Consider the following 16,626-nt stretch of genomic DNA (forward strand, 5'->3'; position numbering starts at 1 on the left):
ATTAGGATTCCCCCGCCCAAAAACAGGAATGTCTTTGACTATGAAGTATCTCTCTATTAAGGCTGACCCCAGAGTCTCTGAAATTTCTATGAAATAAATCCTAACACCCCCTTCAGTGTCCTGAAATAAATGTCACAGTTAACATCAGCTCTCATAGAGAATTTAAAAATTAGATGTTCTAATTGTAATAAGCTAGAATAAAAGGTAGTTTTTAAAAAATATTTATTTACTTGTTTATTTATTTGGCTGCATCCAGTCTTAGTTGTGGCACATGGAATCTTGGTTGCATCATTCAGAATCTTTCTTTGAGATGCACGGACTCTGTAGTTGCCACATGCAGACTTAGTTGCCCCGCGGTATGTGGGATCTTAGTTCCAGGACCAAGGATTGAACCTGAGTCTCTTGCATTGCAAGACAGATTCTTAACCACAGGCCCACCAGGGAAGTCCCCAAAAGGTAGTTTATAATAAAATATTATTCATCTCTGTTGGATTAGACCTCACACCAAAGACTTGGTGAAGTAGCCGGAGACTTTCACCTACTTCCGTACTGAGTAAAAGATGAATTTGAGAGAAGTTGCTTTTCCTCTGTACTCTACTTCTTAAAATAAGGGTTAAGTATTGCCCAGGGGAACTTTTCCCCCAAATCCCGAACAATTTGCATAAAATTGCAAAGGAAATAAAGCACAATCTTCCCAGAATATATTTGTGAGGGGCAGTCTTGGAAAAGTGATAAAGTGTGCAGGCAACAAGGCAGAGACAGCTTTGAATGTGTATGAACAGAGATCACCGCCGGCAGGATTTCACCCAGCCGTGTCTGTTCGCAAGTCGCGGGAGAAGTAGGACCACCTGCCCCCATTCCACCCCAGTCGTTCAGGATTGTCTCCCTTCACACCCCTACCCTACCCCCGTGTAGGACACGCTGCATCACCGGGACAAATCTGATCGCCCGGCGTGCCTAAACACCAGGAGGTGGCGGTGAGCGCGGCACCTCAGCCTCCGCACCGGCCGCTCCTGGACTCGGGCACGTTCCAGAGTCGCAGGAAAACAGAAGCCTCCGCAGGAGCTGCCATGCGGGAAGCGTCCCAGACCACGGAGTGCCTGTGGTCCGTCGTCCTTCCTAGTGCTCCCAGGTTGACTTCTGGGAAAGCTATTCTCCCAGTTCGCCACGTGGCGGCGCCCCGAGACCCAGAATCGGAACCTTTGAAGGTTAGTGAGATGTTGAACCGTCTGCAGAGGCAACAGGAGGCAGCGTTAGATGGAGGCAGTGGGAGATGCAAACACTATGAGAAAGAATTCATTACTGGACCACTATTGTGCTAAATTGTCTAATCTTTGGCAGAACCATCCAGTTTTCCAATATCCACTGTTGGCCCTGAACAGTTTAGAAAATGGCATTTCCAATATCCCCAATAATATAATTTTGATATATAAACAGCAATGTTAACATCCTCTAGAAATATCAATGGATACAGGTGAAACAAATGCAGTGGCCAAGCAATTAGCCAGTTCCTTCCTACCCCCTGCCGACATCCCTCACAATTCCCTGCTGCTGTTGCTGCTAAGTCGCTTCGGTCGTGTCTGACTCTGTGCGACCCCATAGACGGCAGCCCACAAGGCTCCCCCGTCCCTGGGATTCTCCAGGCAAGAACACTGGAGTGGGTTGCCATTTCCTTCTCCAATGCATGAAAGTGAAAAGCGAAAGTGAAGTCGCTCAGTCGTGTCCGACTGTTAGAGAACCCACAGACTGCAGCCTACCAGGCTCCTCCATCCATGGGATTTTCCAAGCAAGAGTACTGGAGTGGGGTGCCATTGCCTTCTCCCACAATTCCCTAGAAATAATAATAATAATAGATGACATTCTTGAGAACTTACCACATCTCATTATTCTAGGATCTGTACATGAATATTTTATCTTCACCGAAAACTATGAGATAGGTACTATTATCCCCATGATAAACAGTATGGATGAGAAAACCGAGCTGCAGAGGGTTTCAGTAACTTGCCCAAGGTTGCCTTGCTGGCAAGTGGTGGGGAATCACTGGAGAACTGTGGAACTTTCCAGGCATTGGTGCAAGGACTCTTTTCTGCTGTAAGAAGGCACTTTGAAGGAACTTAGCCACCCTTGTACTGCAAGAAAACAAAGCAACCTGCACCCAGCTTATTGTCACTCCAAAACGTGAGAGCACTGAAGATTACATAGAATAAAATGCACCAACAAGAAAAAGATCCGGTGAGATATTTTACGACTTGGTGTTGTGGCTTTCTTCATTCCTGAGTTCATCCTGAGCATTTCACCAGGTGAGTCTGACAAGGCATACATTTGCTCCCCAGTCCTGGGGCAGCTATAGAGAGTGGGACAAAATCCAGTCCTGAGTTTTTAAGCCTGGCTGAGCATTAGAATCACTGGAGGAGTTGTGTGTGTGTGTGTGTGTGTGTGTATTTTAAATTGTTATTTGGGTCTCCCCAGGCCAACTGAATCATCATCTCTGTAAATGGGGTCCTGTTGGTTTTTTGCCTTCCCCCAGGTGATTCCAGGGTTCGTCAGCATTGAGAACCAACCTCTTCTGTCCAGAGAGGAGCCATGACTTGCCAAAGGGCAAATGTTGAAGAAGGAGGAGTCAAGTGTCCTGATTTCTTTCCAGAACCCATCAAAAAAAGCCCTACTGTGGCACCAGACCGGGACCACTTCACAAGAAGGCAGCAGGACCAAGGACCCCGGGTATACAGCACACTCAGAACTGTCTCTTGGTCTGCTTACCTCTGTCTGGGGGATGCTCAGCACCTCCTGCTTCCTGTCAACTCCAGCCTCAGGATCCGAGTGGCCCTCAGTGGTCAGGACTTGCACCACTGCGGGCTCAGGCCTGACCTCCCCAACCCGGAAGCGAACCCCCAACCCCCACCTCCGTCCCCTTTGTTACTTTACCTTCATCAGGTAGTTGGCTCACCACATAGAATATCCAGTTACATTTGGATTTCAGATAAGCTAAAAATCCTTTTTTAGTATAAATATGTCCTATGCAGGTGTATGTGCTTATTTGTAAACCTGGCAACCCTGCTCAAAGAGCATAGTGACTCTGATCTCGCTCAGCCAACTTAAAAGGCCTGCAAACAGCTTGCCCTGACTCCTGGCCAGTGCTTTTTTCCCCATTTCCCCAGGACCGTCCAACACAGAGAAAGATTATTATATTTTAACTTAACAAAGTGTTATATTTGGGGGAAAATATAATTAAGAGAAATGTCTGCTTGATTATCTTGCTCCTTTATTCCTGGCAGTAGACATAAAGACCACTTGGACCAGGAGCTGTAGCTCAGTGGGCATCCATCTGATGAAGATTTGTGATGTCCTCCTGTGTGCTGGGTATGGCCATCCTTTCCCCAGACAGTGGCCCTCACAACCAGCTGGAAGCCAGCAGTCAGCGCAGCCTGGACTTGGACCAGGGCAGTAAAAACAAAGCATTGGGGGCCGGCACCGTGGGACCCTCAGTCACTCAGGATCTCCTCCTTTCTGGGGAAGCAATATTCCCCAACCTTGGAGGAGCTGATCAGGCTTATTATTAAACCAGATGCTTTGGGGAACTGGACCAAATGAATCTGATAAAGTCTGTTCCTTTGGCAAATCTGCCAGACTACCTTCCATCACCTTAGAATTTAATTGGTTTGACTCTAAGGAAGCACCTCTTTTTAAACAACATCACTAGACAAGACAGCATGACAAAGTTGTACTTTTTTGCCTAAAGCTGGCATCTTGCTCCTCCTTTCCCCTTAAACTCCACATGCCCACGGTCAGTGGCTTCACTGTCTTCCCCATCTCCCAGGAGAGAAAATTGAGAGTCACCCCAGGTATCTCCCTCCCCCCATCTTCTAGCACCCACCCACCCCTGTCCCCCTCACCAAACCCTTTCTTTGCCTCAGGCTGTCTCCTGTGCTGGGAGGAGTTGCTGCCAGAGGCACCCTGAGGCTGCGCTCCATCCGCACTGAGCATGATCCCGATTTCTCATTTTCATATTATTAATATTAATTCTCAAATTAATGGGTACAAAGTGATGCCTGTGTTGTTTGAATTTGCGTTTCTGTAATTCACATTTCAGTCTTTTAATCCATTTGTGTAGGTACTGTTCAGGTCCTGACAACTTTCATTCTGTCTCCTTGGTGCCCCTGACCCTTGCAGCTCCCAGCCCAAGCCAGGCAGGAGTCCTCTTGCTGTCAGGCTTCACAGGCATAAGCCTTCCTTTACATAAAGTCCTTCAGGAACAGCTGGGCATCCGTAATGAACGTGCAGCCTGCTCGCTGTGCCCTTTGAGACTCCAGCTAGCTTTCCAGCCTTGCTTGTCTTTCTATCTGCTTTCCAACCAGCCTGTTCCAGAGGCCTCAGCCCTGACCTCACCACTTGCCTGTCTCCACCCCTTGGCTCATACTCTGCTTGCACAATCTCAAGGCTCAGGGATCCAACACAGCTTCCCGAGGTCTGTTCTCATCTGACCTCTGCTTCCCCTGAACTCGCCTGCTCAGCGCCCACCCTGTTGAGCTTGTGTTTTCATCCCAGGCACCCCCTGTCTGATCTTTCCCGTCAGAAAGCAAGCTCCTGGAGAGCCTGCTTACATCTGATTCTCTTCTCCCAACCCCTGAACTTCAGCCAAGCTAGTCCACGCTGCAGGCGTGGGCAGGGAAACGGGGCAGGAGGCTGGGCCACGGTTCAGTCCAGGGAGACCAAGAGCTTCTCCGGGCTGGGAACAGGAAAGGAGATATGGACAGAGGACACTCAGAGGCCCTCAGTGACAGGTTGGCCTTGAGGACTAAGGGGAGGAGAGGTTGGAGACCATGCCCTGCTCCTGGACTTGGTGACTTGCATGGCAGGGATCCTGGAGGAGCTGGGGACAGAGTCTGGCTTACATGTGTGTGTGGCTGTCGTGATAGAACACAAGTTGCTGAGCAGAGAGATGTGTCACCATGGAGCCAAACACCAGGCCTAAGACGGAGATCTGACACAACCAAAGAGTAGCCCCCAATCGCCGCAACTAGAGAAAAGCCCATGCAGTAACAAAGACCCAGTGCAGCCAAAAATAAACAAACAAATAAATAAATAAAATTATTTTTTAAAAAGATGGAGGTTTGAGGTCGTCAGCATAGAGATGGGATCTGACTGCAAGGATCCTCATGGGGATTACGCAGGGAGCCTGAATGACAGCCAACCCGAAGGCGACCAGCATGAAGAAGGTGAGGGGAAAACTGGTGGGGGTGCAGCCAGGCCTGAGGAGGAGGGTGGTGCCCTGAGAACTGAGAGAGGACCGTTGCTGTGAGTGAGCAGCCCACAGGCACAGACAACTCAGAACTGCAGGGCATCCGTCCCCACCCACCCAGCTCCTCGTCATCCTGGCTCCCTCCTCAGGGAGCAGCCATCCTGTCAGCGGAGCAGGCAAATCACCCTCCCCAGAGCCCCTCTCACCTGATTTCTCCTGGACGCCCCGGAGGTGGGTGCGAACAGCTTGTGTCCTCCTCGACACCAAGTCAGACCTCCACCCCACCCCTCATCCTTCTCGTCACCTCTGCTTTTATCCTCTCCCTTTTTCTTTTTGTCAATTAAAACCACATTTCCATGTGGTAGTGTACATGTTTCCAGGCTACTCTCTCTGTTTGTCTCATGCCCTCCTTACCCACCCTCCGTGACCATGTCTGTAAGTCTGTCCTCCATGTCTGCATCTCCATTGCTGCCTTGCAAATAGATTCATCAGTACCATCTTTCTAGATTCCATGTATATGTGTTAATCTACGATATTATATTGTAAAGCAGTTATCCTTCAATTAAAAATAAATACAATTTTTTTAAAAACCCACCACATTTCAAAGCAGAGGAATAGAAACAGACATTGGCTCTTGAACTGGATGTCAAGAGAGGTTGGCCTCCATTTTGTGGAAATGGAGCCCTGGTATCTCAGGGTGGAGATGAGACAGGGGTGAGTATTAAATAACAGAAAAACACCAGGAGAGACGCATTACTTTATTCTTCAGACCACAACGCAGCTTTGATAGGTGCTTTGCAAAGCTTGCAGAAATTCCTGTTAGGTATCATTCTCAGAGACCAGGGTGATGAAGGAGGCTCTGGGTGGCAGAGACGGCCACGCCCCTCTCCTCCACCTTGGAGATGCAAATCCACCCCTAGCATCTGAAGAACCCAAGCCTCAGCTCCCATCACCATCTCTTGCCCAGTTGGGCCCGGAAGCCATCTGCCTAGGGTCCTGGTCCGTCTGCTCTGCACCTACGGCTCCCCTGCCAGAGCCTCAATGGACACAGTGACCCTCACAGAGCCACAGCTGGACTTCAAGTCCCACTCCTGACTGGCATTGATGGGGAGTCCCGGGGAGCCCGAGCTCTGCCTGGGGGACAGCTGGACGTTCAGCCAGCGACACCGGGCCTCGTCACAAGCCAGCACCACGGTTCCCTCGGGATTGCTGTAGGTGCACCGGCTCCTGGCTGACCTTTCCTCCGCGACCAGATCCCAGGCGCCCCCCAGCTCCCTGTCCTCCGGCCCCGGGGCCTGGAAGCCCAGGTGGTCCCGGGTGATGGGGCACACCAACTGTTCTTCCTTCAGCGCGGGCACCACCTGGCCCTTGAGGTAGGCAGGGCCGGCACAGTAGGTCTGGATGTTGAAGAGCCGGTCGCTGTACTGATGCAGCCAGCTAAAGAGATAGGCCAGGTGGCAGTCACACTGCCAGGGGTTCCCATACAGGGCCAAGTTGAACAGGTTGTAGTTGGTGTCGAAGATGCCATCGGGGAGCGTGGTCAGGAGATTCCTAGAGAGGCTGAGCAGCTCGAGGTTGGACAGGTTCTGGAAGAGGGCGGGGTGCAGGACCGTCAGGTTGTTGCTGCTCAGATAGAGCTTGACCAGCCCCTTGAGGCCTCTGAACACACCGGCCGGCAGATGGGTGAGGGCATTGTGTGAGAGCGTGAGGGACCCGAGGCTGGTCAGGTTGGCAAAAGCTGCCTCGGGGACTGTCTCCAGCTGATTGTGGGACAGGGACAGGCTGACCAGGCTGGGGGACTGGGCAAAGAGGCCGGCAGGCAGCATCTGCAGCGCGTTGCCCTGCAGGCTCAGGAAGGTCAGGTTGGGCAGGGCGGAGAAGACAGACCCAGGCAGGTGACCGATGGCATTGCGCTGCAGCCACAGCTTCTCCAGGCAGGAGAGCTGCGCGAACACTTCTGGGGGCAGCTCGGAGATGGAGTTTCCGTCTAGGAAGAGTTCCTGCAGGCTGCCCAGACGGCTGAAGAGCCCCCGGGGCAGACTTGCCAGCTGGTTGTTGCTCAGCCTCAGGGTCTGCAGGCGGCCGAGGGGGTGGAAGAGCTCCTCGGGCAGATAGGCCAGGAGGTTCTGTGCTAGGTTGAGGGTCTTCAGATGTCTCAGAGGCTGGAAAAGCCTCTGGGGCAGGGTCTGGAGCGAGTTGCCCTGCAGCTGGAGGGACTCCAGGCGATCCATGTGCTGGAAGAGGCCCTCGGGCAGAGCCTCCAGCATGTTGAAGTTGAGGGTGAACTTGCCCAGCGAGATCAGGTTGGAGAAGATGTCGGCGCTGAGGTTGGAGAAGTTGCCCCCGGTGATCTCCAGGTCCTGGAGCCCAGGCAGGCCCCCGAAGGCATCCGGCCTGAAGTGGCACACCTGGGTGTTGAGGAAGACCACCTTGGTCAGGTTGGGGCTGCCGCTGAAGGCCCTGGTGCCCACCACAGTGAACGAGGTCTCCACGAAGATGATGTCTGTGGCATGTGGTGGGATGTCCAGTGGGACGGAGGCGAGCCCCTCGTCCGAGCAGAACACCTCCCGGATGAAGCAGTCACAGCCCTGGGGGCAGGGCAGGGTGGGCCTGGCCAGGAGCAGGAGGCAGGCCCAGTGCAGCCAGGCTCCGGGTGGCATCTCCTACATCCGAGTGGGAAGGAAAAACAGAAGCAGCACCTTCATCGAGGGCAGGCAGCCCAGTGACCAGCACACCCGTCAGAGAGCCAGCAAGGAGCCTGCTTATGTTTCTGATAGCTGTTCTCATAGTGCCTCACAGCAGCCTTGCAAGGTCAGTAGGACCACAGTTCTAACCTCCCAACAGCAAGGCTGTCACCTGTATGTTAGTGTCAGGACCTAGACCCTGGTCTCCTGGACTAGCCATGCTCTTTCCAGATTGGAGGGCAGAGGTGGAAAGTGAAAATGAAGTCATTTAGTCATGCCCAACTCTTTGTGACCCCATGGACTATAACCTATCAGGCTCCTCCGACCAGGGGATTTTCCAGGCAAGAATGCTGGAGTGGGTTGCCATTTTCTTCTCCAGGGGATCTTCCCGACCCAAGGGTCGAACCCGGGTCTCCTGCATTGCAGGCAGATACTTTACCATCTGAGCCACCAGTGAAAAGGAAAGAGATGGGAACAAGACCAAAAGGCATGGAAGAAGGGTATGAAAGGAGACCATGGGTACTGCGGAATTTTTAAGATAATACGTAAGATATGGACAGATTATTCCTGAGTTGGAAATTTTAAAACCATAACTCTTCCTGAGCTTCCAAACCTCAGCACATTCCAGAACCTAATTATGAGGAGTTCTTCCCATCAGCTCTTTGCATTGCTGAGGCTGAGAGCGGCCACCGGGATATGATGGGCTCTTATTTTGAGATGAGTCTGTGTTCTCCTCAACATTGCTGTCAAAATGCTCCCCTCACCTCACCAGCACCTTGGAGTCCACAAAACTTTCCAACACTGTGTGGACAAGAAGGACCCAGAAGCGCGTATTCTATAGACCCGTAGGTTTTTGTTTGGGGGGTTTGCTTTAAATAAGGGGAGGCAACCAAGTTTATAGTTCACTAAATATAAAATTTTTTGAATGCCAGTATCCATTCACAGGTCACAAATTGGTGACACAGCTTACAAGCATATTTCCCTTGCCATTTGATTTTTTTTTTTTTAATGTGTGAACCACTAGTCGGCATATAGACCCTGAGAAATAGCACATTAAATGTTTCCAGATTTCAGGATGCCTTAGAGGCACTGGGCTCACATTCTCACATGACAAGACCAACGGGAGCTTCATTGCCCCATCTTGGGGTTTGCACCACCAGGTCACTATTGCTCCCACCCACATCAACATTTAGGTGGCGTATAGTGCTTCAAGTTCTATTCGTTGGAATCCCAGTTCATTCCAGTGTTCTAGCTATGTGACTTTGGACGTGTGTTTCAACTTCCTTATCTGTAAATTGAGGATAATAACCATGTGCTAACCATGTTGGGATAATTGGAGGATTAAATGAGTAAATATAGGTAAAGGTTTTAGGAGAGTGTCTGAAAGTGTGAGGATTAATAAGCTGTGTTACCTATTGTTAAAGGGTACAAACCACCATCATTACAGAAAAGATTATTTGAACACCAAAAAAAAGAGGAATAACAAAATGCCCTTTGGATAGAATATACTTAGCTTTAAAGACAGAAAGAAGGAAAGGAAGGAAAAAAGAGAAAACCCTCACACTATATAAATCATGTTTTTTTTTCAGTTTACCTGTCCTCAGCCAAGAGATCAGCTGGCTCCGTTTTGGGGAGCTTTGGCCCCAAGCACACTTTGCTGACTGCCTCTCTGCTGCCCTCTGCTGGCTGCCTTCTCCATCACAAGATTCAGCTTGGACCAAAGGGCTCCGGAAGCAAACACAGTGCTTCCAAAAGCCCCCTGAGACCTCTTCCCATTCACACACTCAATAACCCTCAGTTTTCCCAGGAATTTTTCTGCCTAATCAATAGAGAAGGAACAATTTCTCCCTGAGAAAGCACATAACTTCCTGGAGGCTGCTATGTAAGCCACAGGACGTGGATTTTACACAGTGGTGCGAAGGTCTCTAATAGTGATGGCACCAGCCTGCCATGCAGGACGTACTAGGGAAAGGGACAAGCCTCCTGGTCCTAACCCCACCCCCCTGCCCCCCACCACTAGACCAGAGTTACAGGGCTCAGCTTTAGCCTGAGACTTTATCTTCTTGAGATTGGATGCACAGAATACAAATAAGAAGCGGAGGGCCTGGCTAAAGAAGGATGGGGTAGCCATGGTCCCCTCCACTCACCCACTCATATCTGCCACCTGGGCTGCCCCTAGACTCCTACACAAACCCCTGGGGATCCTGACAGAAGGCTTCCCTGACCCCAGGAAGGAGGAGCCTGGCCATGTGTTTCTCTGTCTTAGAACCTAGCATGGTCCTCTGAAGGATGGGTTCTCACAGCTGTCTTTTTTGTGAAAAGATAGAGTCATTGCTATCTAGGGTAGAGGCATCGCTCTATGCTCAGCATCCAGTACACTGTTGACTCACTGTGGGCTTGGCTAGAGTTTCTTGAACCAACCCCTCCACAGTTGGGATGAGCAGCGTTTGGGGCAGAACTGCCTCTCCCTGGAATAGTTCCAACCCGGAGAGAATGACCACAGCCAGGCATGAACATGGCCTTGAGCCCACCTCCCTACACCCCTGCCAACCAGAGGGTAAGAGAGGAGCAATTCTTGTCTGTAACGTGCTGTGATGTTATCAACATGCTGGGCCTCTTCCAGCTAACCCCTTCAGTCTTTGGCTTTCAAAGGGCAGTTTTCAGGAGAAATCCCATTAGGATGGACACAAAGTCCCCAGGGACCATCTGGCCAGCCTCATCAAGAGAGCAAGGCCAGCCTCCCAGGGGTCCACAGGGGGCCCTGGGTTAGAACTGAGATCTGGTCTCCCTAATCACTCCTGCTGGAACAGCTGCAACCAAAGCAGGAGGTGCCCGTGAATGAGGGGTCATGGGGAGACTGTGCCCCACTTACCCCACTCCATGCCTCTAACTTCTAACCCACTGTAACTTGGAAATAATACCCTTAATAATTTTCCAAAAGAGCACATAACTAGAAAATTTAGGACTTGAGTCAAAACTACAGCATCGGAGGCACAGAAAATCAAGTGTAAACAAATCGGCTTAGGCTCAGGCAGTGGTGGGTGGGGGAGGTGGGGGCAGCCTCTCTGATACAGGGGGCTGAACTAAGGGGCAAATCCCACCTGCCAGCTCCTAGAGCTCTCATCATGATCCTCGGCAGATGGAGACATTTCCAGAACAGGAAAACCGGGGCTCCCAGAGCTAGAGTGACTGGGAGCTATAGCTAAGATGTGCAGGCCAGGATCTGTCCCCATGGCCTGAGCTTTCAGCCAGGTACTTGCAGCAACACCATAAGGCTGCTGGAACAGGCAGACCCCTCCTCACATTTCCGAGACCAACAGTGAACATAAACAAGAGACCTGGCCTACTGCCTGGTCCCTCCTCTTCCCACCCAACTCTCTCGGGTACTGTGAGTAGAGAACCCACAGTTGCCCCAGCACCCCACAAGCCTACGGGCACGCACTTCCATGACAAGAGTCAGCTTAGGGAAGATCAAGCTGGGATGTGCCCCACATAAGCCCTGGGTCCTGGGTCCCTGCAGCAGGGTTTCAAATGGGGACACAGCCTCCAGTTGGGCATGTGTCTTTGATCTCACAAACTTCTCACCCTTTGGGGTGCCATGGTAAGAGGAGAGCCAGAACAGGGCCTCTAAAATTTCAGGGCAAGAGCCTCTTGCCCCAGTCTATTGGGGCTGGAAGAAGTGGAGGATACTCCTCACAGTGAGAACACTGATGGTTTCCAAACACTGATGATCCACTCCCAGCCCAAGACTCACTCTCACATCGCTCTAGAATGGCTAAGAGTTTGTCAGACAGTCTGGATTCAAATCTTATCTCCACCCCTTATTAGCTGTGTGGCCTTGGCTGAATTACTTAAACTCTCTGTGCTTCAATTTCTTTATCTTCAAAATAGCAAACTTCAACACTACCTTCCTCGTGGGTTCTGAGGATTGAGTAAGAAAATGCACTGAAAGCTCCCAACCCAGAGCCAGGCACAGGGAGGACTCTCAGCTCCAGGAGCCCAGGCCAGCCCCAGCTCTGGGCTGAAGTAGTCACAGGAGTCAGCTAAGGAGAAAGGATGGGATCATCCGAGCGCCTCTGGCAGACCCAAGAGAGGCCTCTTTAAGCACTTTCTGGCTCTTTCTTCCCAGCCAACGGAAACAGGCCAGTGTTTTGTCCTTGGCGTAGTGGAGCTCGGGTTCTGATGGCTCTGGCCAGGATGCCCTGGACTTGGGCCCCTTCCCCAAACCACCCTTGAGAGCAGGTCACCAAGGACGTAGGAGATTGGGAGCACCCCTGCCTAGGTACCTCGGAGGCTGGCACCAGAGGGGACGGTGTGGCAGCAGCCGGAAGATTCCAGCTTGTCACCTGACAAACCACCTCTGCATTGCGCAGAGAGCAGCAAGATGCCCACAAAAATGTTCCATGCTTTCAGCAAGCCACAGAAGCCTGGCTTTTTGAGGGTGGGGGAGGTAACTGGTTGCAAATGGACTCTTTCCTCTTCTCAAATTGCGTTTGTGTTGGTGCATTTCTGTGTCATCCACCACAGAGCCCACCCTCGCTCCTTCCAGAGGGTGACGGGAGCTCAGAGCCCAGCCTGAAGGCCCCAGGGGCTTGCCCCTTGACTGGGGCATCAACATCAGGGTCTGTCTCACAAACACGGTTGAATTTTGCCCTTGGGCTCCAGTACATCTGGGGCCAAGAAGAAGGGCTTCCAAGGTTCGTCTGGAGCCCCTGACTGCCTCACCCAGGTTCCCGGGACCCCGTTCTCCTTTGCTCTCAACTGGAGAAATAAGCCAAGTGGCTGAGGCTGGGGGACTGGGGCTGGGCTCCTGCCTCAGGCCCCTCCCCACCAACCAACCCCGCCCCCCACCCCCCAACACACACAGTGAAGTAATCCCTCAGAGTCTCAGTTTCCATAATTGTAAATGGAGAACAGTCGTGAAAATAAAACCCACATTACATACTGTTAGGGCTATTGTGGCAATTAAATGAGATAATTGGCCATGTGTTTGTGATACTCTGATATAATAAATAGATATTTGGTCTTCCTCTTGGTTCCTGGCGTAGAGCTCCAGAAACCTTTGGAATATCCTGAGTAATAAGAGAGGAACGTCTTTGCTATTCATAATAAGACCCTTCCACCCACACCGGAGGCTAAGTTAATGAAGTGACTCAATGGCTTCAGATTATACACAAAAATATTTGCAGGGGTTATCTCTGACGAACAGAATTAATTGCAGGTGATTCCCATGTTTTCTTTTTGCTTAATCATATATTTTCAACTTTTAAAAATAATAAACAGGCATCACTGTTGTCGTAAGGTTGAACGTTATTAAAAAATTCATGTAAAACATGAAGCAGGGTTCCAAGCACACAATAGGTGCTTCCTTGATTCCTTTCCTTCCTTGCAATTACATTGCAGAGACTCAAAGAAACTTGTCTACCTACTGTGTCATAGCTTCTTTTTTTTTAATTTTTAAAAATTGAAGTATAGTTGATTTACAGTGTTGTACCAGTCTCTGCTGTAAAAAAGCAAAGTGGTTCAGTCAGACATGTATAAACATTCTTTTTCGTATATTCATTTCCATTTTAGTTTCTTGAAGAGAATGAACATTCTGAAGTAAGAGCAGGTTGTGAACCTGGCACTTCCCTTTCCCCAAATGCCCCCATGGGCCCCACCTCTGGTCCTTGATTACATAGTCCCCTCCACTTTAGAAGGCCCATCCTGACCTTCCCCTATTGCTACCTGTCCCTATTCTCCGCATCCTCCGGGCCAGCATACGTCACGTTTCCCCTGGGAAGCCTTCCTTGACTGCATCTCCTTTGGCTCCCCCAGGAACGTGTCTTCTGTTGACCATGTGGGTCCTTCTGCTCTGCCTTCTAGTCAGCTGCACCCCCTGACTAGGAGCCTCTGGGGTGGGGGTGGAGGGCAGAGGTCTTGAGATCACAGCATCCCTTACCCGGCCATGCACCCCAGCACCCGACTCAGAGTTGAGCACAGATAGGGGCTCAGGCCCTGGGTGCCAAATGGAACTGAATGTACTTGCGGCTCTCGTGAGCCTGTATCTAGGGCCTTAGTCTTCATCCTGCTTCAGGGATTGGGGCTCTATTGGCACTGCACCCTGGGTTCAAATTCTGATACCACTACCTACTGGCTGTGTGGGATTGGGCAGTTCACACCATTTCTCTAAGCCTCAATTTCCCAATGCCTGGTTATAACCCATCCCTTAGTATTAAAATTAGCACTCAGTTGGATGATAAATATGCTAAATTAGATGGTAAATAATAAAGCACTTAATACAGTGCGGGATATATAATAAATGTTTGACCAAAAGGTAGCCACATGCATGTTTTATTTCAACTTTATCATCCAAACTAGGACACTTCTGAGAATAAAAAAGCAGCTATTGATAAGTAAGGGCTTCCCTGATGACTCAGTGGTAAAGAATCCATCTGTGATGGAGGAGACATGAGTTTGATCCCTGGGTCAGAAAGATCCCCTGGAGAAGAAAATGGTGACCCACTCCAGTATTCTTGCCTGAGAAATCCCAAGGACAGAGGAACCTGTCGGGCTCTCTGAGTTTTGTGACCCATGGGGTCACAAAAGAGTTGGATACAACTTAGTGACTTTGTTGTTGTTCAGTCACTAAGTCATGTCTGACTCTTTATGCCAGGACGACAGGCATAAACAAGGGTGATGTCAGGCGAATTGGGACATATGGTCACACTACTTATCCTTCCTACTCACTGGGAACTCTCTGAGCACAGGGACCAGATCACCTTCGTCTCAGACTCCCCCACCACAACCTGCCTCCAGTCCCAGCCCAGCACGACCCTGGCTGGGAAGCCCTCAAGGACTTCCCCTACCCTGGCACAGAGGTGCAGCCTGCCTGGTGTCAGGGATATGCTCTGAAATCTGAGACAAGTGACCAGCCCACCTCCTGCCCCCGAGCGGGGACCCCAGATTCCTCCCATGCCCCCATGGCCCCGGTAGTCTTGTAGTGACCGTACCGTGAGGGGCTGACAGGTGGGGACCAGCTGCCCTGGCTCTTCCTCTGGAGCAGAAGGGCCTCTGGGTTGGTCAGTGGTCAGCACGAACCCAGCAGCCCTGGTGCTGATCAAAGTTCCAGGCAGAGGTTCCTCCCCTCACGTGGCCTGAGCATTCCTGGAATGTCACCAGCGTCACAGGACAGCAGGAGACAGTCTAGGCAAGGTCTCTAAAGATTACAAAATGACCCTGAACTCTTCCCATGGACAGATCCCCGTTGGGGCCAAAATCCAGCCAAGGTTACGGTTTGGCACCTTTAGGACCCCAAGGGCATCCACCAGGCCCTAGGTTCCCAGTAGGCTGCTCTGGAACGACCACTGGGATCAGAGGTTAAAACTTATATCCCTTCCTGTGCAAGTCAGGCTGACCACAGCTGGACAGCCAGCCACAGACCCCTGCAGACTCTCAGTGCCAGGAGAAATCCTAAGAGGGCTGCAGGTTTGCCGTCCTTCTGTAGTTGTTTATTGACTGCTTGCGTTCCTAAACCCCTTCTGAGTTAAAAGGGGGAAGTGATAGTGAGAGGTGAATTTTGGCTCAGTATGGACAGGAACACATTCACGACTGAGATTATCCAAGGATGAAAGCAGTTGCATGAGGAGGCAGTGATTTTCTGGCCTTGAAGGTGTTCATGCAGGAGCTGCAGAGCAAAGTAAGGAGTGTGTGTGTGTGTGTGTGTGTGTGTGTGTGTGTTCATTCATACACACTTGTGTGAAATCAAACAGCACGTCTGTGCTGCTGGCAGGACCCTGGGCAGTTGTGCAGGTGTGGAGGGCAGGCTTGTATTAAGAACTCCAGGCATCTTCTGAGAGATGGGAGGTAGGCGCTCACTGTTTTTCCACTGTCGGAATTCCAGGCTTCCATCTTGAGTGGACAGGCTCAGTGGTTAGGGAAGGTACACAAAGCCCTGTCCCAGTAATTGCTAGGGTCCAGCTTTGTGAAACAGTGAACATACTACTGACCCTCGCCAGGTCCAGCCTCCTGGGACAGGGTTACAGCTGGCAGAAGGGACTGAAGAGCTAAGAGAGCCCAGGAAACATAGTTTGAAGCCCTCTTCCTGGGCATGGCAGTGGGATGAAGGGACAGAGAAAACACTATCCTTCTCATAAACCCTGGACTTGCACCAGCAGCAGTGACAGCCCCCAAACCTGGAGGCCTGAAAAGGTCCCAGGGACTTCTGGACACCTGGAAAGTCACCTTTACTCACACGGTGTCTTCTGAGAGCCCGGGGCTCACTGAGCCTGGGTGCTAAGCACTGTAAGAGTCCAGACGTGTGCAGGAGAGTCCTACCCACCAAAGCTAGTGTGCACCTGTGTGTCCATGAATGTGAATGTATGTGCACTTTGATGAACGCTGAGGGAAATTCACTGCCTTTCTGAGACATAGAAGAAGCTCTAGGTTGGGAGTCTGGAAGCCTGGTTGTCTTGCAAGCTCAGCCACTAGTTCACTAGGTGACTATGAGAAATTCATTTCCTGTCCTGATCTTACTTTCTCCATCTATAAAATGGGTTGAGCCTATTCCTAAGGCCCCATCCAGCCACAGTGACCTCTAGACATCATTTTGATCCCACTCACTTTCCAAAGGCCTTTCCCAGCCCTGAATATCTGGTGTCTGTGAAGAGCTGTCTGGGTCAGCCTTGCATTCGTTTAACAAGCATAGAATCAATAGCGAGATCC

The 16,626-nt window shown here is 50.8% G+C and overlaps 1 protein-coding gene across 1 annotated transcript; it reads right to left on the reverse strand.

Annotated features, from left to right (window-relative positions):
• Positions 1–5,978: 5,978 nt before the first annotated feature.
• Positions 5,979–16,511, reverse strand: CPN2 (carboxypeptidase N subunit 2). The gene is made up of 2 exons (XM_043874217.1): positions 14,916–16,511; positions 5,979–7,902 (listed from the first exon to the last, which is right to left on the reverse strand). The coding sequence occupies exon 2, from the start codon at positions 7,897–7,899 to the stop codon at positions 6,256–6,258; it is 1,644 nt and encodes a 547-aa protein (XP_043730152.1). The 5' UTR covers positions 7,900–7,902; positions 14,916–16,511; the 3' UTR covers positions 5,979–6,255.
• Between the last annotated feature and the right edge of the window lie 115 nt (positions 16,512–16,626).

This window comes from Cervus elaphus, chromosome 19 (assembly GCF_910594005.1).
Source record: "Cervus elaphus chromosome 19, mCerEla1.1, whole genome shotgun sequence".
Classification (NCBI taxonomy): Eukaryota; Metazoa; Chordata; class Mammalia; order Artiodactyla; family Cervidae; genus Cervus; species Cervus elaphus.